This window comes from Elephas maximus, chromosome 25 (genome assembly GCF_024166365.1).
Source record: "Elephas maximus indicus isolate mEleMax1 chromosome 25, mEleMax1 primary haplotype, whole genome shotgun sequence".
Taxonomy (NCBI): Eukaryota; Metazoa; Chordata; class Mammalia; order Proboscidea; family Elephantidae; genus Elephas; species Elephas maximus.
In genome coordinates this window covers 39,914,611-39,939,870 of record NC_064843.1, presented here as the reverse complement: position 1 = coordinate 39,939,870, position 25,260 = coordinate 39,914,611, and the positions used below count along the sequence as shown (strand labels likewise).

Sequence of the window (25,260 nt, the reverse complement as noted above, 5' to 3'; positions counted from 1 at the left end):
AGAAAAGGCAGAATTTAGGGGACTCAGACTTTGATGACTTCCAGCTTGCAAAATCTTCCATGGCCACCCCTGTTCCACATCCCCTTGCTCAAGTATGGACTCATTTCCATGGATACAAGGCTGGGCAAAGCACGCATTACAACTCCTGTCCTACAGACCCTGACCCCAGCTATCACACTATTTCAAAGGTTCCTGGGAACAGAGGATCTGTCTTTTAAGTTAATTGTTGTTGTTAGTTGTCATCTAGTCATCAGACCACATGTATGCAGAGTAGAGCTGGTCTATAGAGTTTTCAAGGCTGTGGCCTTTCAAATGCAGATCACCAGGTGCCACTGGGTGGGTTTGATCCACTAAACCTTTGGCTAGTAGTTGACTGCTTAAGTGTTTGTACCTCCCAAATGCTACCTCCTCAATGTAGAAAAATGTTTGAAAATGTGAAATTATAGACCAAGAAAATAATCCACAATGCCTCCACCCACAAATATTCACTGTTAATATGTTGCAGAGGCTTATGTGCTCACAGACCACTTTGCCAGAAGTGGTCACTATAGAAGTTTCACCAGGTCAGTGACTGGGCTAAGCACCACTAGCGCCCCAACAGGCTACTTACTGGGTCTGCCCAGTTCTGCCTGTACTTGCTAGAAAAGCTGAATAAGCCTGTATTGTCTCGCCCCCAGAGCCATTAGTTTTTGGCAGAGGCTTTGAGTACCAATTGCCACAGTGCATATCTTGAGGGATTCAGACCAGATGAAACAGGAAGCAAGACCATTTTCTGAGTATGAGGAAGGTGGGTATTTGAGGAACAGTAAAAGATCTTAGACACCCAGTCCCATTGGAGAATTTTACAAAGCATTTAAAGAATACCAATTTGACACATCTCTTCCTGAAAATAGAAGAATAGTTTCCAACTCATTTTATGAGGCCAATATTACCTTGAGACCAAAACCAAAGACGATCCAAAAAAAAAGAGAAAGCTACAAATCAATATATCTCATGAACTTAGATGCAAAAATCCTTAATAAAATACTAGCAAATCAAATTAAGAAGTGTTGAAAAGAATTCCACACCATGACCAAGTGGGATTTAACCCAGGCATGCAAGGCTGTTTCAACATTTGAAAATCAGTCATCACAATCCTTCATATTAATAGGCTAAAAAGAAAAATTATATGATCATAGCAATTATAGTAGATAAAGGGTTTTACAAAATCCAACACCCATTCATGATAAAAACTCTCAGCAAACTAGGAGTAGAGGAAAACTCCCTCAACTTGGTAAGGAGCATCTATGAAAATGCCACACCTAACATCACACTTAATGATGAAAGACTGTGTACTTTCTCCCTAAGACTGAGAATAAGGCAACACTGTGATGGATGTTCTAGCCATTGCAATGAGACAAAAAAAAAAAAAAAGAAAATTCGTATAGATTGGAATGGAAGAAATAAAATTTCCTCTCTTTGCAGATAACATAATTGTCTACGTTGAAAATCCCAAGAAATCTACTAAAAAGTCTCTAAAGCTAATAAGTGAGATCAGCAAGATGGTAGGATACAAGATGAACACATAAAAACCAACTACATTACTACACACTAAAAACAAACAAGTAAAAAACAGTGTCGTTTACAACCGCCCAAATGATAAAGAGATACTTAGGAATTAATCTAACTTAATCCTAAAAAATGAACAAGATTTGAGTTGTGAAAATTACAAAATGCTTCTGAAACAAAGACAAAAATACAAGCTATGCACTGGGAGAAAATATTTGCAAACTGTATATCCAACAAAGATTTTTATCTAGAATATATAAAGAACTCTCGAAATTCAACAGTAAAAAAAAAAGGAAAAAAGGAAATACAATGAGAAAATGGACAAAAGGCTTGAATAGACATTTCATTGTAGAAGAAATGCATATGAGAAATAAGCACACGAACAGATGTTCAACCTCACAAGCCCTTAGGGAAAAGCACAGCACACTAACCACAGTGAGATATCATTATACTTCCTTCAAAAAGGCTAAAATAAACATGATAACACCAAATACAAGAATTTTGAGAAACAGGATCACCCACTTATTGCTGATGAGAATGTAAAATGGCACAACCACTCTGGAAAACAAATTAGCAGTTTCTTAAAAACTAAACATGCAACTACTATATGACACAGCCACTTATGTTCACACAAAAACCTGTACATGAATGTTTATAGTGTCTTTATTTATAACAGCACCAAACTGGAAACAACCCAGATGTCTTTCAAAGGGTGAATGGTTAAACTATGCTACCTCCATACCAAGCAATACTGCTCAGCAATAAAAAAGAACAAACTATTGATTCATATGCCAACTTGCATGGATCTTTGAGGAATTATGAGGAGTGAAGAATTACCTAATCCCTAAAGGTTACATGCTTATGATTTCCTTTTGACAACATTCATGAAATGACAAAATTATAGAAATGGAGGATAGATTAATGGGTAACAGGTGTATGAAGGAGTCCCTGGGTGGTGCAAATGGTTAAGCACTTGATTATTACCTGAAAGGTTAGTGCTTTGGACACACCCAGAGGCAACTCGGAAGAGAGCCCTGGAGATCTGCTTACAAAAGGTCACAGCCTTGAAAACCCCATGCCAAAAAAAAAACCAAACCCATTGCCATTGAGTCAATTCTGACTCATAGCGACCCTATAGGACAGAGCAGAACTGCCCCATAGAGTTTCCAAGGAGCAAGTGGTAGATTTGAACCACTGACCCTTCCTTCCGCAGCCACAGCACTTAGCCACTATGCCACCGGGGTTTCCATGGAGCAGTTCTAATCTGCACACATCGGGTCGCCATGATTTGGAATCCGGTGGACAGCCACTAACAACAAAATGACAGAGGAGGGGGGAATTGGGTGTGGTTATAAAAGGGCAATCTGAAGGATTCTCGTGTTGATAGGCTGTTCTATATCTTGATTGCGGTGGTGGATACATGACACTACACTTGTGATGAAATTTCATAGAACAAAATACATACACCCAGGCACAATCACAAACGAGTGCAAGTATAACTGAGGAAGCCTGAACACAGCTACTGGATTATATTCTGATTGTGATGTTGTACTGTAGTTTGGCAAGGTATTATTTTTGAAGAAACCTGAATAACGAGTTCAGGATATCTGTCCATAATTTCTTACAACTCCATTTGAATCTACAATTTATCTCTAAAGAAAAAGTTAAAAAAATTGTAATTAGTATAGACACTCAAAGAAGTTCTTTATAAATCAAATATGCAAGGCTATAATTCTGCTGAAAATAAAGTGACTCAATTAAAGTTCAGTCAAGTCACCTGGGAAGAAAGAAAACAAAAGAAAAATAATCAGGCATTCGATTCCAGAGCCCTATGCTTTAGGGACCACAAACAGGACAGAAAAGGGCAAAGTCCTGCCGAAAATAGAAAGCCATATCCTTTTATAATTCGAGTCTCCGAAGAGATAGCTTCATGCAGTAGCCTCTTTGCTAACAGCTTTTTATGGAAAATGAAGGACGAACCAAAAAGGTGGATGGGAAAGTGAAATCCTGCTTATTGCTTGTGAGCAAGTCCATCAGTGTATTGTATAACTTGACAGTGGATGAATGAAACCTCCAGGCAGGACAGAAACTAAAAGTCCAGTGCCTTAACCTCTTTGTAGCAGGTCACTGTTGGGCTACAAGGGGCAAAACCAATATGTCTACCATGGCCACTGAGTAACTTCTTGCTCTTACTTGTATTAATCATGGTAGGCTAGGATCGCAGGTATTTCCTTAGAAATGAACTGCACAATTGAGAAGGGATTTGCTGATGCCATAGCTCTTGTGGAAAGACTGAGAAATTCCACAATGCAACACCATCTCCTACTACCAAAACTACAGCTCTCATCAAGTGAGTAGAAGTGATGAAGCAGGTTCAGGAAGAAATTCGGAAATAAAATAAAGTTGTAAGACATTGACCACGGTTCACAACAGTTACAGGAATCTGTCAAGAAAACAGAAAAATCAAAGACATGTATCAAATTAATAGAAAATGATGGGCCTTCCTGGAAAAACATCAATCTGCACAGGAATTTATAATGAGCAAATACTGGAAACAAATGTTTAAGTTGTTAATGGCTACCAAAATGATTTTGATATAATAATGAAGTTAAGAAAGCACCACCCCAAGGTTGACATGGTACATTGTGAAAAACCCTGTAGAGTTCTTCCCTGATGCACCTCAAATCACCCTTGACACAACTTAACACGGACAGGAAAGGAAGCAGAATAAATATATGCACATGTTGGCCAGATAACAAAAACAGCTGCAGGAACGAAGAAGCCCACTGATACTGATGAGCAATATGATTGCAAAGAACGAATTTTTCAACTTGAAGATGAAACATTCTAAAGGACGTTTTTATAAACATTAATAACTTTAACAGTGATCTGAGCCTGACGAAGGGCAGATGAACTTCTGAGTTTATGAGTGTCTCTTACACAGCCCCTGAAGACCTTCAGGGCTGGCCTATCAAATCAGTGAAGGAACAGAAAGATCTACCCTTTATTTAAGTTTTATACTATTTATGAGATGCAAGGAAACCCTGGTGGTATAGTGGTTAAGAGCTACTTCTGCTAACCATAGTTAACAAAGGCCTTGGCGATTGCCTACTTACTTTCCGATTAATTTAAATTTACATAAAAGAAAAGTCATCTTTGAAGGATATGCAAATGTTTTTATATGCACCATAATCAAAAGACCACTACTCGTCTGTCAGCTTGTTGTACTGTGGTTGCTTTTACGTGGCTATGATGTTGGAAGTTAAAAAATTTTTTATGATGTTGGAAGTTACCTACCAGTATTTTAAGTGCCAGAAGGGTCACTGTATTAGTTATTTAGTGCCACTATAACAGAAATGCCACAGTGGATGACTTTAACAAACAGAAGTTTATTCTCTCACAGTTTAGGAGTCTAGAAGTCCAAATTCAGGGCACCAGCTCCCGGAGAAGTCTTTCTCTCTGTCAGTTATGGAGGAATATCCTCGTCATCAATCTTCCTCAGGTCTAGGAGCTTCTCATCAGGGACCCTATGTTGAAAGGAAGCCTTCCGCACCTGGTGCTTCTTTCTTGGTGGTGTGAGGTCCCTCTCCTCTCTGCTCGCTTCTCCCTTTTGTATCTCCAAAGAGAGTGACTCAAGACACTACCTAATCCTGTAGATTGAGTCTTCCCTCATTAACACAACTGTCTCTAATCCTGCCTCATTAACATCATAGAGGTTAGGATTTACAACACAAAGAATAATCACATCAGATCACAAAATGATGGACAACCACACGACACTGGAAATCATGGCCTATCCAGGTTACACATATTTTGGGGGGACACGATTCAATCTATAACAATCACTCATGGTGGACAGGTTTCAGTGGAGTTTCCAGACTAAGTCAGACTGGGCAGAAGGACTTGGTGATCTACTTCAGAAAAAATTGGCCAGTGAAAACCTACTAAAGCAGCTGAACATTGTCTGACATAGTGTAAGAAGATGAGCCACTCAGGTTGGAAGGCACTCAAAATAAGACTAGAGAAGAGTTGCCTTCCCAAAGTAGAGTCGACCTTAATGGCGATGGATGGAGTCAAGCTTTTGGGACCTCCTATGGTGGTTAAGATTGTGTGTCAACTTAGTTGGGCCGTGATTCTCAGTGTTTTGGCAGTTGTATAATATTGTGATGACTTCCCTGTCGAAATTTGATATGTGATCACCTCCATGATGGAATCTTCTGAGTGGTACCGGTGAGGGTGGGGCCTGTGGTGGCTCACTGCCCCCTCAGTCTTCATGTCTCCACCTTCTGCCTTTTCCTTCCTTCCTGCTCACCTTGCAAAAGTTGTTGGATTGTTCTGGATCCAGCAGCTGTCTCTTGTCTGACCTCTGGTTCTTGGGACTTGAGCGAGCAGCTTACCTGTCCATCTTGGGATTTGCCGATATTCACAGCCTGCAAGCAAGAGTCCTGTTCCCCAGCCTGCCTATCTTGGGTTCTCCAAACCCTGCAGCTACATGACACAGGAGAAACCTTGCAGTCTTGCCTGCCGACCTTGGGGATTTCTCAACCTTCACAGCCTTTGAGCGGGAGCCTCCTCTCCAATGTGCTTATCTTGGGTTCACTAGCTTCTGCAGGTCTGTGAATTGGGAAAGTCCTCTATCCTGATCCAAGGACTTGGCATGTTCCAACTACTACAATCGCATGAGCTGTTTTCTTGACATAAATCTCTCTCTACATATTTATATGCTTTACTGGTTTCACTTCTCTAGACAACCCAACCTAAGACACCTTCATTTGCTGATGTGGCACAACTCAAAATGAGAAGAAACAGCTGCAAACAACCATTAATAATTGTAACATAGAATGTACAAAGTATGATTCTAGGAAAATTGGAAGACTTCTACAATGAAATGGAATAAATAAAGATCAACATTCTAGGCATTAGTGAGCTGAAATGGACTGGTATTGGCCATTTTGAGTTAGACAATCATGGTCTTCTATGCCGGGAATGACAAATGAGAGGAAAAGCATCACATTCATTGTCAAAAAGAACATTTCAAGATCTGTCCTGAAGTACAAAGCTCTCAGTGATAGGATAATATCCACATGCCTACAAGGAAGACCACTTAATACCATTTCAAATTTACCACCAACCACTAAGGCCAAAGATTAAGAAACTGAAGATTTTTCCAGCTTCTACAGTCCGAAATTGAGGAAACACGCAATCAAGACGCATTAATAGTTACTGGTGATTGGAATGCAAAAGTAGGAAACAAAGAAGTGTCAGTAGTTGGAAAATATGGCCTTGGTGGTAGAAATGATGCTGGATATCGCATGATGAAATTTTGCAAGACCAATGACCTATGCACTGAGATACCTTTTTTCAACAACATAAATGGTGACTACACATATGAACCTTGGCAAATGGAATACATGGGAATCAAATCAACTATACCTGTGGAAAAAGATGACAGAGAAGCTGAATATCATCAGACAGAACAAGGCCAGGGGCCAGCTGTGGGACAGACCATCAATTGCTCATATGCAAGTTCAGGTTGAAGCTGAAGAAAATTAAAACAATTCCTCAAGAGCCAAAGTATGACTTGAGTATATTCCACTGAATTTAGAGACCATCTAAGGAATAGATTTGATGCACTGGACATTAATGAGAGAAAACGAGACAAGCTGTGGGATGACATCAAGGACATCATACATGAAGAAAGCAAAAGATCATTTAAAAGGCAGGAAAGAAAGAAATAAAATGATGTCAGAAGAGATTCTGAAGCTTCTATGACTTTGTCTTGTACAAGTTCCATAGATACACCCAGACTCCGTGAAGGACCAAATTACTGGGTTGAAGACTATGGGGACCACGGTCTCAGGGAACACCTAGCTCAACTGGCATAACATAGTTTGTGGAAAAGGTGTTCTACATTTGACTTTGGTGAATCTGTCTGGAGTCTTGGGAGCTTATGAGCAACCATCTAGGATGATACTCCATTGGTCTCACCCCACCGGGAGCAAGGGAGAACGAAGAAAACCAAAGACACAAGGAAAAGATTAGTTCAAAGGACTGATGGACCACAACTACCACAGCCTCCACCAGACTGAGTCCAGTACAGCTAGATGGTGCCCAGCTATCACCACCAACTGCTCTAATAGGGATCACAATAGAGAGTCCAAAACAGAGCTGGAGAAAAACGTAGAACAAAATTCTTACACACACAAAAAAGACCAGACTAGTACTGGTCTGACAGAGACTGCAGAAACCCTGAGAGTATGGCCCTCCAGATAACCTTTTAGCTCAGCAATGAGGTCACTCCTGGGGTTCACCCTTCAGCCAAAGATCGGATGGGCCCATGGAACAAGGCAAGACTAAAGGGGCACACCAGCCCAGGGGCAAAGACTGCAAGGCAGGAGGGAACAGGAAAGCTGGTGACGGGGAACCCAGGGTCAAGAGAGGAGAGTGTTGACATGTCGTGTGGTTAGTGGCCAATGTCACAGAACAATATTTGTACTAACTGTTTAATGAGATGCTAGTTTGTTCTATAAAACTTCATCTAAAGTACAATAAAAAAAACAATGAAGAGATTCTAAACTTGCTCGTGAATGTAGAGTAGCTAAAGGGAATGAAAGAAATGATGAACTGAAAGGGCTGAAGAGAAGATTTCAAAGGGCAGCTGTAGAAGAAACAGTAAAGTATTGTAATGAAATGTGTAAAGAATTGGAGAGTGGAAACCAAAAGGGAAGAATATGCTTGGCATTTCTCAAGCAGAAAGAACTGAAGAAAAAATTCAAGTATTGAGTTGCAATATTGAAGGATTCTATGGGCAAAATATTGAATGATGCAGAAAGCATCCAAAGAAGATGGAAGGAATATACAGAGTCAATGTACCAAGAATAATCGGTTGATGTTCAACCATTTCAGATGGTAGCATATGATCAGGAACCAATGGTACTGAAGGAAGAATAAGCTGCAGTGAAGACATCGCAGAAAACAAGGCTGTGGTGCAGTGGTTAGGTGTTACACTGCTAAACAAAATATTGGCAGTTTGAATCCACTAAACACTCCTTGGAAACACTATGGGGCAGCTCTCCTCTCTCCTATAGGGTTGCAACGGGTTTGGTTTTTTTTTTTTTAGGAAATGACAGAATACAATTTAAGATATTTCCAAAAGGGGTGCAATGCTAGAAGCACTCACTTTTCTATGCCAAGGAATTTGGAAGACAGCTACCTGGCTAACAGGCTGGAAGAGATCCATATTTGTACTTATTCAAAAGAAAGGTGATCCAACAAAATGAGGGGATTATTGAACAATAAATAATACATGCAATTTTTGCTAAAGATAATTCTAAAATGGTTACAGCAGTATATCGACAGTGAACTGTCAGATATTCAAGCAGGATTCAGAAGAGGACTTGGAAGGAAGGATATCACTGCCGGTGTCAGATGGATCTCAGTTGAAAGCAGAGAGTACCAGAAAGATACTTACCTGTGTTTTATTGGCTACGCAAGAGTATTCGACTGTGTGGATCATAAGAAATTATGAATAACATTGTGAAGAACAGGAATTCCAGAACGTTTAATTGTGATCATGCAGAACCTGTATACAGACCAAGAAGCAGTCTTTCAGACATAACAAGGAGATACTGCCTGGTTTAAAATCAGGAAAGGTGTGCATTGGGGTTACATCCTTTCACAGTACTTTTTCAATCCGTATGCTGAGCAAATAATCAGAGAAGTTGGACTATATGAAGAACATGGGCATCAGGATTGGAGGAAGACTCATTAACAACCTGCCATACAACACAACCTTGCTTGCTGAAAGTGAAGAGGACTTGAAGCACTTACTGATGAATATAAAAGACCACAGCCTTCAGTATGAATTACACCTCAACATAAAGAAAACAAAAATCCTCACATTTGGACAAATAAGCAACATCATGTTGAACAGAGAAAATATTGAAATTGTCAAGGATTTCATTTTACTTGGATCCACCATCAATACCCATGGGAGCAGCAGTCACGAAATCAAACAAATTATTGCATCGAGCAAATCAGCTGCAAAGACCTCTTTAAAGTGTTAAAAGCAAAGATGTCACCATGAGGACTAAGGTCTGCCTGATCCAAATCATGATATTTTCAACTGTCTTACATGCATGCAAAACGTGGACAATGAATAAGGCATGTGACTGGTGGGGGGCAGGGCAGAGAGGAATGGGGTGGAGAGGGATGCAGTGTTGTTACATCATCATGGCTGGACATTTCTTAGTTTCATGATTATGTCTGCACAGAAAATGGCTGTTGCTAGCCACAAAGGAGTTGCACTCAAACCACGAGTTGGCCACTTCAGATCTTCTCAGACACCTCAAATTTTGAAATTTCCTTACAAACTCACTTCCAGCACCTCCATACAGCCCCCAGAGTGTACACTTTCAGTTGCCAATCTAATTGTGCCATAGCCCTGATCTCAGCCCACCAGTGCATTGCATACAGACTAAACTCTAACCTCTACCTCGGACTTTGACCCTCATTTCTCCCATGAACCTCTGCCCTCCCTGCCACCACTCTGATCCCATCCCAGTGGCCCTGCTGTTGAACAGATGTACCCAGTTCACACTGGCCTTTCATGTTATACTCCTCTCTCTCGAACACACTTCCTCCAGTTCTCCCCATGGCTCCCTCTCTCTTTCACTCAAGTCTCAGCTCACATATCCTCTCCCCAAAGAGACCTTCCCAAAATACAATGCGTCAGTCTCTACCCCTTGCCTTCTTGATTTTTCTTCATACAGGTTAACCCTACCTGAAATTATATCTCATAGTTATTCATTTATTTTCTGCCTCGCCTGTAGAATGTACCCTCCCTGAGGGTAGAGACTGTCTTGCTCACTGCTGTAACCCCAGGGCCTCCAATGGTGTCCGGCACATACTTGGCACTCTATGAAAATTTGTATGAATGAATAAACTGACAACGGAATAAATTTGTTTAATGAACATGTGTTAAGAGACTGTTTTGCATCAGGTCCTGTGCCAGGTGCTGAGGACTGGGAGCGAGTGAACAAGAGATGGCTCTTTCTTCAAGGAGGTGGAGCAGCGCCTTGGGAAAGACAAGCTCTGTTTGGAAGAGTGGCAGAATAGCATGAGTGGCTGGGCTAAGCTGAGTCTAAGCTCCAGCTTAAGAAGAGGGACGAAGGTGAAAGACCCAGGGGTCCTTTCAACCAGGGGTTGGATGTTAGAGGTTGTTGATGTCCCATATAACACAGATTCTGAGAAGCTAGGGACTTTCTGTCCCTCTCTTGACCCTCAGATCATTAGGGCAGGATTTGGGCCCATACTTACTACAAGTAGGGGCCCCATAAGAGGTTGTGCTCACAGGCTGTGAGATTCAGTTCCTGTTGGTGCTGGAATCAGGAAGAAGTTGGCTTGGCTTCACTCAATGGCAACCGAGCCTCACCCAGTGGACACGTGGCCCAGCCTCGTGAGCCTGTGGTTTCCTTGGCAGTCCTCAGTCTACCCCCACAAGGGCTCTAGTCTCCCCACTTCTCCTTGAGCCTTACAAGACAGGCTACCCATAGCTCTCCACTGCCTGAAGCCCAGTCCTGGTGACCCCAGTCTCCTTTCATGCAGATGATGGGACAGAAGCTGAAGGCCAAGTGCAGGAACCCTTGAAGGCAAACTCATTTTCTCTAGGAAGCCTTCTCTGCTTTCTCATTGGTAGTGCTTCCTCTTTTCCCTTAACGCCAAGGCACCTCTCTATGCCTTTCAGGTTATTCATTCATTTATCTATCTGTCCGTCTGTCCCTCCATCCATCCATCCATTCAACAAACATTGACTGAGCACCTACTATGTTCCAGGAGGGCCTGGGTAACACAGATGGTTAATGTACTTGGCTGCTACTAGAAGTTGGAGATTTGAGTCTACCCAGAGGCACCTCAGAAGTAAGGTCTGTCAATCTACTTCCAAAAAAGTCAGCCTGTAGAGTACAGTTCTACTCTGTCATGCATGGGGTTACCATGAGTGGAGTCCACTCAATAGCAACTGGTTTACTATGCGCTAAGCGTTTATCCACAGTAGCGAATAACAAGGACATGGTCCCTGAGGAGCTTATAGTCTAACAAGAGTCATTATGCAACTAATTACATATTAGAGATCTAATTACAGCTGTGATAAATGCTATGGAAGGAAAATATCTATACTTAGAGCAGTGGCCAGAGTAGGGAAGGCTTTCCTGGAAGAAAAGTTTGATCCCAGACTGTGCTGTCCAACATGGTAGCCACAAGCCACATGTGGCTATGGAGCACTTGAAATATAGTTAGTGCCTCCGAGGAACTGAAATTCCAATTTTATTCAACTGAAATTGAAAAACCGAAGCAGTGTAAAAGATTTTTTTGTTAAACAAAACTTTTTGTTGTGGTAGGAATACATTTTCACTTTAGCTGTTGAAAATTTCAAAGACTTAGTAAGAAAAAAAGAATGTAAAATATCTCAATGTTTCTATCTTGTTTACATGTTAAAATGAGAGTATTTTTGTTATTGCATTGAATAAAATATGTTAATTCATATTTAACTTTTTTTTTGTTTTTAAAGTGGGTACTGGAAAAAAATTTAAAACTATATGTTGGTGTTAGGTGCTTTTTAATTAGCTCTGACTTATAGCAACCCTAAGTACAACAGAACGAAACACTGCCTGATCCTGCATCATCCTCACAATCCTTCCTATATTTGAGCCCATTGTTGAAGCCAGCGTGTCATTCCATCTCGTTGAGGGTCTTCCTTTTTTTTTTTTTTTTGCTCAGCCTCTACTTTACCTATCATGATGTCCTTCTCCAGGGATTGGTCCCTCCTGATAACACGTCCAAAGTACTTAAAACTACTTATAACACTATATTTCTATTGTATGGCTGACAACTCCCTACACCAACCACATTTTTCAATCCTCTTCCTCCACAGATAGCTAAGAACATCGATCAAGGGGAAGGCAGGATGGCTAGGGAGCTGGATGGGTTGAAAAATTACTTGTCAAGTCAACTTTCACTCATGCAGACCCCATGTGTATCAGAGTGCAACTATGCTCCATAAGGTTTTCAACAGCTAATTTTTTAGAAGTACATCATCAGGCCTTTCTTCCAAGATGCCTCTGGCTGGGCTCAAACTTCCAGCCTTTCTGTTAGCTGCTGATCACATTAACTGTTTTCATGACCCAGGGCTCCTGATTGTAGGTCGGGTTTAGTTAGTTCTTGCTCAGTCCTAAGAACGTATCCGGCCCCAAAATTTCATTCATTATTATCGAAGACCTACTGTGTGTCCAGTACTATTCTGGGTGCTGGTTAGAGCACTGAACAAAAGGCAACGGCCCTCATGGCAAATTGTTTTTCATGGGGGAAAAGATAGAAACAATAAGTACGCGTGTCAGGGCTAAGCATTAGGAAGCTAAGTAGGTAGAGCAAGTGGAGGGGAGTGGCCAAAGGGAGAGGCTGTTTTAACAGGGAAGTCAGGGGAAATGAAGTTCTGTTTAAAATTGACTTTCCCCCAACTCAGATTCCAGTGGACAATCTCTGGGGAAACTGGAAAAGCCAGGTCCGACACTGTGGGAGCCTACTTACCTATAGTGTGGGGGTTGAGTTCCTGAGTCTGCGCTGTTTTCTCAGCTTTTAGTCATATATGTCCAGGCTCATCACTTCACCAACCCTCCATACCCATTTCTGTATTCCTGGAAGCCATTCCTGGGCCTGGGACAGAGCATGCTCCTAGTGACATCTGCTCAGTGTGGAGGAGGCCCCAGGAGAGGGGACCCGGAGGTTCACAGCACCTGAGGCAAGCTCCATGGCGCAAAGTAGAGGCAGAGCCCAGCCCCTTTGGACTCTGGCTCATGGGGTATCCGGATTGACAGTACAGAAGTGCAGCAAACATGTTCCTTCCAGGGTCCCTGTGTGGGGTCCAGGGAGACCTCAAGCCTGAAGGTTTGGGCATTGGAAGGAGGCCATGGCTACAATGCTCACTTCTCTCATTGTGGCTCAAATCTCTGCCCCAGGCCTGGGGTAGGTGGGCAGCTGCAATAGGGAAGGCCCACCCCATGCTGTCAGTAAGCCAGGCCGGAATTCATGCTCAGCAGAGCCTCATCCAGGAGCTGGTGACACCGTGAGCCTCCTGTCATGCCTGCCATAACTGGGTGGGCTCAGGGGGCCAACCTGACCACACTACTCCTGGTTTTTGTAGGTAAGTCCTGCCCACAGAGACCCTCAGAGCAAGCAGGGAAGCCCTCAGCAATTATCGTGCCCAGCCACTTTGTGTTACTGAGGCTCAGGGGCTGGCACAGTGCCATTTCCCCATATGCCAGGGTGTTTGCATCTTCTCAGTGAGGATCTTTTGGGGAAAGACAGATGATGAGAGCTTGGGGGTCAGGAGGTAGAAAAGGTGACACTAAGGTGAGGGGCTTGGTGGGGGGTAAGACCGGGGTGAAAGATGAGCCCTACTTACCACCCAGCTTCTCTGATGTTAGCTCTGGTCTGGGTAACTAACAGGTCTGGGTCAGAGAGGCTGTGAGGGTGTGAAAGTCAGAGAGAGAGAGTGAGAGAGAGAGAAATCCTTTGAGTGATGGAGCCTGTGGCATTAAGGGAAGAGTCTCGGACCCAAAGTCAGACAAACCTGCTTAAAATCCCTCCTTTCACTGACAGGCTGTGTGACATTAAACAAGTCATTAAACCTTTCTGAGCCTCTGCTCTTCTGGAGAGTGGGGACAATAACACCAACCCCACAGTTGGGACGCTGATGAAAATGAGCACACATACCTGGAAGTGTTTGATAATGTGCATGGTGGGATGAGAGTACCATTAGCGTCTGCTCAGAGGAAAGCACCACACAGAAGGCACCAGAGCTTGGTGGTAAGAGAACAGGTTCTTGCGGCCTCCTCAACTGCCTTCTGTCACTGTCTTAGTTTCCTAGTGCCGCTATAACAGAAAGGCCACAAGTGGATGGCTTTAACAAACAAATTTATTTTCTCATAGTTAAGAGCCTGTAAGTCAGAATTCAGGGTGCTGGCTCTAGGGGAAGGCTCTCTCCCTCTGTTGGCTCTGGAGAAAGGCCCTTGTCTCTTTTCTACTTCCTCAGCTATCTTCATGTGGCTTGGCTTCTGTCTCTAATCCCCTCCTGCCCTCGTCCCCCCCATCTCTGCTCTGCTCCCTCTGTGCCCAATCTGCTGTTTTTATATCTCGAAAAGTGATTGGCTTAAGACACATCCCACATTAACACTGCCTTATTAGCATAACAGAGAAAATGCATTCCCAAACGGGATTATAACCACAGGTATAGGGATTGTGTCTGCATGGGCGGGGTGGCAGGTCATGGTTTTGGAGAAATCCTCAGATGGAGAAGAAGATGGGAGATATTGCAGGGGCTTAAGGTGAGCCTCTGTGTATACAGCATGGCCCAGCACAGCGGCCCGAGATCGCTGGCCTGGGGAGGTGGTGGGGACGCAGAAATCTCTGCTGTAGGACATGGGGCTCACTTGATTGAAGTGTGGTAAACACCAGACGATACCATGAAATAGAATCCAAACCTGATGTAAAGTGAAATCACAAATCTTGCAAAAGTTGTAGGGCTTCAAAAAGTTGATGCAAATAGTGTTGGGGAAGTGCTGGGATCTCAGGCGAAATCTTTGAGCAGACTAAAAAAAAAACGGAAGAACAAAATCTACGATGATAATGATACTGTAGGCACTTGAAAAGAGAATGCTTTGATTAAAAGAGGTTCCTGTGAGGAAAACCCAACACCTCTACAACAAAAAGACAAATAATCCAGTTAAAAAATGGGCAAAGAAAATGAACAGACACTTCACCAAAGAAGACATTCAAGTGGCCAACAGACACATGAGGAAATGAAATCACTAGCCATTAGAGAAACGAAAAACTAAACCACAGTGAGATACCATCTCACCCAGGCATTACTGGCACGAATCAAAAAAACAGGAAATAACAAATGTTGGAGAAGCTGCATGGAGATCAGAATTCTTATGCACTGCTGGTGGGAATGCAAAATTGTACAACGATTTTGGAAAATGGTATGGTGCTTCCTTAAAAAAAAGAAAGCTAGAAATAGAAATGCCATATGATCCAGCAATCCCACTCTTAGGAATATATCCTAGAGAAATAAGAGTCCTCACACAAATAGACATAGGGACACCCATGTTCACTGTAGCACTGTTTGCAATAGCAAAAAAATGGAAACAACCTAGATGCCCATCAACAGGTGAATGGATAAACAAACTATGGTAAGTGCACACAATAGAGCACTATGCAATGATAAAGAACAATGATGAATCTGAGAAGGATCTCATAACATGGATGAATCTGGAGGGCATTATGATGAGTGAAATAAGTCAATCACACAAAGACAAATATTGTATGAGACCGCTACTGTAATAACTCATGAAAATGTTTACACACAAAAAGAAACAATCTTTGATGGTTATGATGGAGGGGATGAGTGGGGATGGAAAAACACTAAATAGACAATAGGTAAGTGGTAACTTTGGTGAAGTGTGAGACAGCACACAATACTGGGGAAGCCAGCAGAGCTTGTACAAGGCAAGGTCATGGAAGAGCCATAGACACATTCAAACTCCCTGAGGGACTGAATTGCTGGGCTGAGGCCTGTAGGGATTATGGTCTCAGGAAACATCTAGCTCAATTGGCATAACATCGTTTATTAGAAAAATGTTCTACATTCTACTTTGGTGGGTAGTGTCTGGGGTCTTAAAAGCCTGTGAGTGGCCATCTAAGATACCCCACTGGTCAAACCGCTTTGGGAACAAAGGAGAATGAGGAAAACTGAAGATACAAGGGAAAGATTAATCCAAAGGACTAACGGACCACAACTACCATGGCCTTCAGCAGACTGAGTCCAGAACAACTACATGGTGCCCGGCTACCACCACTGACTGCTCTGACAGGGATCACAATAGAGGGTCCCAAACAGGCCTGGAGAAAAATGTAGAACAAAATTCTAACTCACACGCACACAAAAAAAACCAGACTTACTGGCCTGACAGAGACTGGAGAAACTCTGAGAGTATGGCCCCTGGACACCCTTTCAGCTCAGTAATGAAGTCACTTCTGAGGTTCACCCTTCAGCCAAAGATTGGACAGGCCATAAAACAAAATGACCCCAAATGGGCACAACAGCCCAGGGGCAAGGACTAGAAGGCAGGAGGGGACAGGAAAGCTGGTAATAGGGACCCCAAGGTCAAGAAGGGAGAGTGGTGACAGGTTGTTGGGTTATTAACCAATGTCATAAAACAATATGTGTACTGTTTAATGAGAAACTAGTTCAGTAAATCTTCATCTAAAGTACAGTAAAAAAAAAGTTTCCCTGTGAAATTTGCTAAAACACTAAATGATTTCAAATATTTCTTCAAAAATAACCTTTCAACGATTGCGCTGAGAACATGGGACTTAAAATGATGGATTCGTTGGTATCAGAGTGTGAGTTTCTGTGGAAAAAAAAATTATACCAACTTCCTCACTGTCCCAATTTACCAAGTTGATTCTGACTCATAGCGAGCCTCTAGGACAGAGCAGAACTGCCCCACAGGACTTCAAGGTATAGGATTTCCAAGGCTGTAAATCTTTACAAAAGCAGACTGCCACATTTTTCTCCTACAAAGTGGCTGGTAGGTTCCTACCAATAAACTTTTGGTTAGCAACCGAGTGCTTAACCACCGCTCCATCAGGGGCTAACCAATACCCAGCAGCTTTCTGTAATTCACCTCATTTGGTTTTGTGAGGATTAAATGAGATAATACATGTACAATGCCTCAAGTACTGCCACTCAGTGCATGGAAATAGTTACTATCAGCTGTGTCCCTGACGCTGCTCCTAGATACTGTATAGCCAGTAGAACTCACTGGTGGCTCCAATGGGCCATCTGTTTCCCTATCCTTTTTTTGGACTTGCTGCCCCCTATCACCCTTGCTTGGTGGTATCTTATCTTGTTGTACTCTCCCTGGGCACCACCCAGTTACCAGGCCTTCACAATCCTGGGTCCTCTCTGCTCAGGGTTCTGCTCTTTGATTACTGAGAATCCCTGTCTGTTGTGCTGATGGGGAAAGACTGAGTACAAGTAGTGAGCTTCTAGGGATGGTGTTTTGCCTTTTTTTCTCCAACCCATTAACAGCATCACTGAGAGAAAATTATAGATCTGGGTGGGTTGGCATTTTAGTAAACTTGTGCTGCTGTAACACAAATATTGCAAGTATTTGCTTTAAAGAAGAGAAATTTGTTTTCTCACAGTTCTGGAGGCTGAAATTCCAAACCAGGATCTCAGCCATGTAGATTTCATCTGTGAGCCTCTCTCCTGGTTTATGGTGTCTGCTGGTGATCCTTGGGGTCTGTTTTCCCCCTGTGTGTCTCTGTGTCTACTCTGCTCTTTTCATAATTCAGAAATGGTTAGGTTGAGGACCTACCCTATTCTGGTATGACCTCATTAATGTTAGGACTACAACGTACTATTTTCATAAAAGATTTAACGTTTTATAGTATTTAACACTATCCCAATATTTCTCAATATGAATACATTCTATTGCACAGCTGAAAATCTGGTTGAAAAAACTCTAGAAGTCATTAGATCATAATTTCAGAAGCCTGAAATCGTAAATGCTCATCCTCTTACAGTTTGGGTATCAGAAAAGCATAGCAGTAAAACATGCTGCCTCTGGAGTAATCCCAGCTTTGCCACTTGACCTTGGACAAGTTACTGAACCTTTCTAAACCCAAGTTCCTTCCTTTGTAAAATCTTAGTATCTTGGAATCATGAAGACTTAGAGTTTATGAACCTTCAGTTCTTAGAATTATCAAGTTGTAGAGTGAGTCAGCTGGTTTGTAGATTCTTAAATGGAATTCAAATCTCATCTTTTCATCTTTAGTTGTCAAAGTGGAAAAAAAAAGAAAAAAATTAAGATGGCTTTCATCTACCCACCCACCCACCCATCCACCTGTCCGTCCGTCTGTCCGTCCATCCGTCCACCTGTCCACCCGTCCACCCAACCATCTATCCATCCTTCCTTCCATCCATCCACCCATCCAAGCAAGCATGCATTCATACCATAATTCAATCATGCATTTACTCATGCATGCTACTGTTAGCCAATACCTAAATCCTCCTCTGTGACAGGCCCTGGGCTAGGCTTTGGGTGGACGATCGCATCCTCAAGGAGCTCTCAGCATCCCATAATGAACTTCCTACAGTAACTGTCTGCTTTCTCTGGGCTGTGTCAGTTGCCCCTACAGTGACAGTGTCCCAGTCTTCAATCTCCTCAAATTTGGTGGCTATTACCTGCCATGTGCAGACATTCTATCCACAGACTGTGCACCTCACCCTGCTGGATAACTGACAGGTGTTCAGGGAAACTGAGCAATACATACCCAGGAAGAATAGCGATGCGATCTTCACCCTAAAAACATGCAGTTGGTGGCTACATCGGCACAGGTGTTCAGCTTGAGGCACAGCCTCCTATCTGGGCCAGCCTCACACTGTCTGCAGCAGCTCACACCACCTACAAACCCATTGGAAGCTCAGGTAAGTTCACCATGGGCAGCTGGGGCAACCCCTGTCTCCTGATTGGATACCAAAAGACATCCGGAGGAGGGGGAGCTTGATATTCATAGAGGTCTTGCGCAAATTAAGAGCTTGTGATTCTGTGAATAACCAGAATGATTTCTAACCAGTAGCTTCCTTTAGATGTGACCATCCTAAAAGGTTCTGTAGCTTCTCTGGAGATAGTGATCTCCCAGCTCAGTCTCCTTAAAAATGCCCAAGGCAGAGATCAGTTCAATAAGCTCACTTACTGGTAATTCTGAAATGTAGATTTTTTCCTTGGTCACCAGTAAGGCTCTGTGGTTTATGATAGTCAGTTTGGGTTGTGTGGAGGTGAGCTTGCATTATAAGACTTGCTTGGACAACCTTACCTGGAGACGGTATGATGGCTGCTCCAAAGATAGAGAGCAGACTCTTCCATTCAAAACCTCTGTGCTTCAGTTTGCTCGTCTGTAGATAGGGCCTGATGAAGATTCCTAATTCATAGAGTTCTTATGAGGGTTAAGAGATTTAACATATGTAAACTATACATATAAAATTCATGGCCCTTGAGTCAGTTCTAACTCAGAGGGACCCTAAAGGTCAGATAGAAGTGCCCCATGGAGTTTCCAAAGCTGTAATCTTTATGGAAGTTCACTGCCACATCTTTCCACCAAAGCTCAGCTGGTGGGTTTGAGCCACTGACCTTTCAGTTAACAGCTGAGTGCTTTAACCACTGTACCACCAGGACTCCTTAAACTATACATGCAGTTCACATATTTATCTACAATAAATGGCAGCTACAGTTATTATTTGAATTCAGACAAAATTATGCTTAGGTTCCAACATTTATAGCTGTGTAAACTTATCTCACCATCACTTGTTGGTCAGTTTATCTTACTATGGTGACACACATGGGGGTCACCAGGAGTTGAAATGGGCTTGACCACAACTGGTCAGCTGGTTAATTCACTTGGTACCAGAACTATCATTAATAACTTATTGGGTCTCAGGCATCCTACAGTCATGATCTCATTTAATCTCTGCTAAAACACTACAAGGCAAGACTTCTTATGAAATGACAGCTTAAAGATGACAAAACTGATCCTGGGAATGTCCAGTGACTTGCCCAACTCCTTAGAGTGCCCTCTTGGTCTGGTCATTCATCCTCCTTCTCTCTCCAGTTCCATCCACATAGTATGGTACCTGAAATAGGTACAGCACAAAGGGTAGTGACTGTCCCCTCCCTCCAGGAACCTACCCACCATTTGCTCCTCCTATTCCAACCCTGTCCCTCTTCATAGCCCATAATCCCCACCTCATCCCATAAAGCAGATACCTGTTGACCTTAACCCACCTCCTCTCCTAAAAGGAGTTAGGAAAGGACCTCTGTACGGCCAGGGGCATGCAGTTTCTGAGGTCCACGTTAGACTGTACCTTTGGACTAAGCTGCACCAGTGACATCAGTAAAGGGTAGGAACCAGGCAGACCTGGGTCCACTCCAACATTGACCAGGTCCTAGAGAGCCCTCCTCCTCCCTCCAGCTGGGTAGTTCTTGGTTGAAAATGGTACAAAATGAGATCACAGTCAGCCACATCCTATGGTCCTGGGCCTGGGAGTTTGGGGCACAGCCCACAACCACACATTCTTCTTGCCTGAGGCTTCCAAATGGAGACCTCAGAATAGGGCCAGGGGCCAAGCAGAGAGAGCACAGGCCTCAAGGATGGGAGAAAGAATATTTCTGCTAGACTTGTCCAAGCTTCTGTGAAAACTTAGCATGAATCACTCTTAGCTTCAAACAACCTTACCTTCCTGATTTTTATTTCGCAGTGTAGAAGAGGTGTTTCCTCATGGACATTTTCCTCTTAGGTCAAAGCCACTTCCTCTTAGATTGCAGGAGGCAGGGCTTCTCTTCTCCCTGCAGAGCAGAGCCCAGACCTCCCCAGCACAGACATTGGCACAAAGCAGACCCCGTGGCCTCCAGGATGCCCATTCCTTCCTCTTGGCCCCACCAGTCTCTGTCCTCCTTGCTGCTAACTCTGCTGCTGGGACTCACAGGTGAGCATTGCCTTGAGGTGGAATCCCCTCTTCCTATCCCCTTACCTTCCCTGCCCCCCCCCCCCGGCACCCACACTCCTAGGGACTCCAGGTAAACAGATACACCTTCCAAGGCTGTCACAGAAGGTCAAGGACTGGGCATTATTTGAGAGGATAAAATCAGGGACCCAGTACTTGCAACCAGCTACCAGAGGCCTCAAATCAGATGATGCTTCAAGAAACAACAATAATATCTTACATTTTAATAAAAATTTCCTTTAACAGAACACTTTTTCAGAAGGATCATTATGTAAACCCTTGTAACTCTTGTGGTTGCAAGAGGTGAAGTAACCTGCTCAAGGCCCCTGAGCAAGTCCAGAGAGAGCCCTGGGGCTGTCTGGCTCCAAGCCCACTGCTCTCTGTTCACTATCCCAAGGTCGTGAAGTCTGAAGTGGTGCCTGCTTGAGTTGGGCAAGGACACAGTGTTCCTCTGGGAAACGGTCGCCACCATCCCTCCCAAGAGCTGCACCTTGCTTTGCCCTCTGTTCTCCCCTGCTCCTCCCTCTTCCACCTATGACCTCGGGGTATTGCTACCCATTTCTCTGCATCTTCTTCCTCTTTAAGAAGCTCCACATTTTTCTGTGTTATAGGTCCCCACAACCTCCCAGGTCCTCTTGGCTTTACCCAGCACAGGCTGGGTTTGGAGGCAGCCTGGAAGCCTCCCAGCTCACAGTGCCCCCTCAGGCTGTGTTTGTTCCACAGTCCCTTCTCTGCTTGGTCGCGCAGTGTTTAAGAGCTCAGGCTGCTAACCAAAAGATCGGCAGTTTGAATCCACCAGCCACTGCTTGGAAACCGTATGGGGCAATTCTATTCTGTCCTGTAAGGTCGCCATGAATCAGAATCAACTCGATGGCAATGGGTTTGGTTTTGGATTTTTCTCCCAGCCAAACCCATAGACACAGGGGTGGGTGCAGCACCCCTCTCAGCTCCCCACCCTGGCCCTGCTGTCATGCAGCCTCACAGGTCATTGAGGGCAGGGGTCTGACTTTTAAATTATTACCCTGTCCCCAAGTACAACACTAATAGTTCACTAACGGAGCCTTTCCCATAAGGCAGGTTCTTAGCACTTTGTATGTCTGAGCTCCTCTAATTCTCACAACATCACTGTGTGACAGCTACTGCTGTGATTGCCTGTCTACAGATGGGGAAATTGAGGCAGAGAGTGTAACTCACCCAATGGTACCTAGCTAAGTCAGTGGAGCAGCCAGGACTGAAGTCAGGCTGACCTCTCCCAAGTTCATTCCACACTGCTGTTACGCTCCTCGGCTTCACAGTGGAGGCCAATCGCAGAAAGATTAGAAGATGTAGAAAGGGAAGAAGATGAAAGATCATCACCCACCAACCACCCCGAGATAGCCAGACTTAAAAGTCTGGTGTGAGCACTCTCAAACTTTTGTTAATGGTGCGTTGGTTGCTTTTTTGTCTGTGCGCCAAACTCTTAACTAAACTTTTCACATGTATTATAATCTCATTGATTCCTCAGAATAATCTAGGCCACACTTTTGTATTTATTTATGAATACATTTATAGGTATGTGTGTGTGTGTATGCGTGTTTACGAGTGGGTCTGAGTCAGTGTACACACACAGGGGATTTTGAAAAGGGTCTTCCTTACTGTTCTCTTCCAGTCATTTCTAAGTTACACAAAGTGCACATTGAAGAGATGTTTTGCTTTCCCTGTCTCCCAGCCTCCCTATGTCTCTACCCTTATCCTTACACCACCTCCACCCCTCCCCACCACCCCCACCACCACCACCAGCTCTTAAGATAGGCAAACTTCTCTTTTGGAAAACTGAGCTTTTTCTCAGAGTAGAATTTCTAGAGTTCCCTTTTCCAAGCAGGTTAGGGGTGGGAAGGAACAAAGGGGATCAAAGGTAGAGAGCCTTGAGCCTGTATCATCTGTCTCCATCTCTATCTCTATGTGTATTTCCATCTCTGTTCCCTCCTCTTCCTCCTCCTCTCTCACTACCTATACCCACACCGAGATCTCAATCTAGGTCCAGATCGGATCCAGGTCTAAGGTCATTGAGGCCTTCATGCCTCAGGAAATCTAATGAGTAATAACTTTAAATTCCTTGAGCAGTCACCATGGGCCAGACCCTGTTGGAAATGCCTTATTACTGTTATCTCATTTGATCATTGTATCTAAGGCAGATACTTTTGTCATCCCTGCCTTACAGATGAGAAAACTGAAGACCAGAAAGACTCACTCAATGGCAGGTGACATGCAGAGCTATGCTTTGAACTCAAGCAGTCTGACTCTGGAGCTCACAATGTTAACCATTATTCTTCTCAAATACATGTGGCCCCAATTCCACCCCATGAGACATCTGCAGCTTCTTCCAGTTGGTGTGCGGGAGGGCGTGGGGAAGAGAGTTTGTGGTTTTCTTCTCTTGGGCCCTTCTGCTTCCTGCTTTCCACATACGTGCAATTTGTTTTTATTTTTCACCTAGTCATCTAGATGGGAAACTCAGTTTCTGACACAATTTCCTCTTAAAATAACTTCAGGGTGGCAGGGAGATGTCACATTGAGCAATTCACACATTACACTAATATGTATTGGATACATACTGTGTGTCAGGCACTGTTATAGGAACTTGGGGTATATTGGTGAATAAAAGGGACAAAGTACTTGCTCAATGTCACACATATTAGATAAGTAAATAACATAGTACATTAGAAAGCAGTCAGTGGTAAGGAAAAAGTTAAATTCTAGTTGCATACGGGAGTTTGGAGAATCTATGGGCCATACATTTCATCTCTTTCCTGGAGCTATTTTTTCCAATGAAAAGGCTCTCCTGGGACTACAACCTTAACTGGGTCTTTGCTCTGAGAAGTATATACCTTAGACATAATGATCAAATGAGATAACAGTCATAAGGCATTTTGAAGGGTCAGCCCATGGTGATTTTATCCACTCCAGGGTCTAACAATGGGTGTAAAAGTCCTATATTGATTTGATCTTTGCCTCGGGACTGAGTTCTAATTGGTCTTTTAGGGGCCACAAGACAATGTCTAATGGTCATTTCAGTATTATACCAGCTAGGGGATGAGTAGCAGTTACCTTTCTAACCTGAAAACCAGTTGCTGTCAGTTGATTCCAACTCATGGTGACCCCATGTGTGTCAGTGTAGCACTGTGCTCCAGGGGGTTTTCAATGGCTGAGTTTTCTGAAGTAGATTGACAGGACTTTCTTCTGAGACCCATTTGGGTGGATGCGAACTCCCAACCTTTTGGTTAGCTGCTGAGCACCTGAACCATTTGCACCACTGAGAGATTCCTTTCTAAATTGAAAGTCCCGTAAATTCCAGATCTCTCTGTTCCATTTTATTCCTGCTTGCAAACCAGGCAATGCTTCTAGGTCTTTCTTCTGCTAACTCATTAAATGCAGTGTACAATAACCAACGCATACTACCAAAATTGGGTTTTTCAACAACTTTCCCTAGTGTTACAAGTAGCGTAGGTTTATTTTCTGCCTTAACGGTACTAAAGGTGATGTTTTTACCAACTGTTTCACCAATGCACGACCTGAATTGCCTTCCCTTCAGATTCCATCAAGTGTCTTTGCCTCTCAGCCTGTAAGACAATGCTACATACTTCAGGTTTGGTGATGGCAACACCACACTTCTAGGTACTAATTTCTGTATGAGTCAGGAGAAATATGTGTGGTACAGAGAATAACAGCCCTCCTGCCAGAATACATCCACGTCCTGATCCCCTGGACTTGTTACCTTACATGGCAAAACGGACTTTTCAGATGTGATTAAGTTAAGATAGGTTATCCCGAATTCTTTTGGTTGGAGCAATATAATCACAGGAATCCTTATAAGAGGAAGGCTGGAGGGTCACAGGAGGAGAAGATGTGTTCATGGAAGAAAGGCTGTAGTGATGTGAGGAAGGGGCCACAAGGCAGGTGAATGTGTACATCACCTGGAAGCTGGAGAAAGCAAACAATGGATTCTCCTTAGGGCCTCCAATAGGAAAGCAGCTCTGTGGACACCTTGATCTTAGCCCAGAAATACCCATTTAGCCCTTGTCTTTGTTACCTAGTGCTGCTGTTACACAAAT

At 43.3% G+C, this 25,260-nt stretch overlaps 1 protein-coding gene across 8 annotated transcripts in view; it reads left to right on the top strand.

Annotated features, from left to right (window-relative positions):
* Positions 1 to 25,260, top strand: part of LOC126067441 (signal-regulatory protein beta-1-like) — a 173,451-nt gene that overhangs the window by 47,376 nt on the left and 100,815 nt on the right. Inside the window, exon 1 of one of the 8 annotated variants that reach the window (XM_049869308.1) lies at positions 20,950 to 21,154. The exons of 6 other annotated variants lie outside the window; for them this stretch is intronic. In XM_049869308.1, coding sequence (XP_049725265.1) covers positions 21,082 to 21,154 — 73 coding nt within the window. In that variant the 5' untranslated portion in view covers positions 20,950 to 21,081. Of the gene's footprint in view, positions 1 to 20,949; positions 21,155 to 25,260 lie in introns of those variants that run through there. One more of the 8 variants, XM_049869311.1, reaches the window with a different exon arrangement.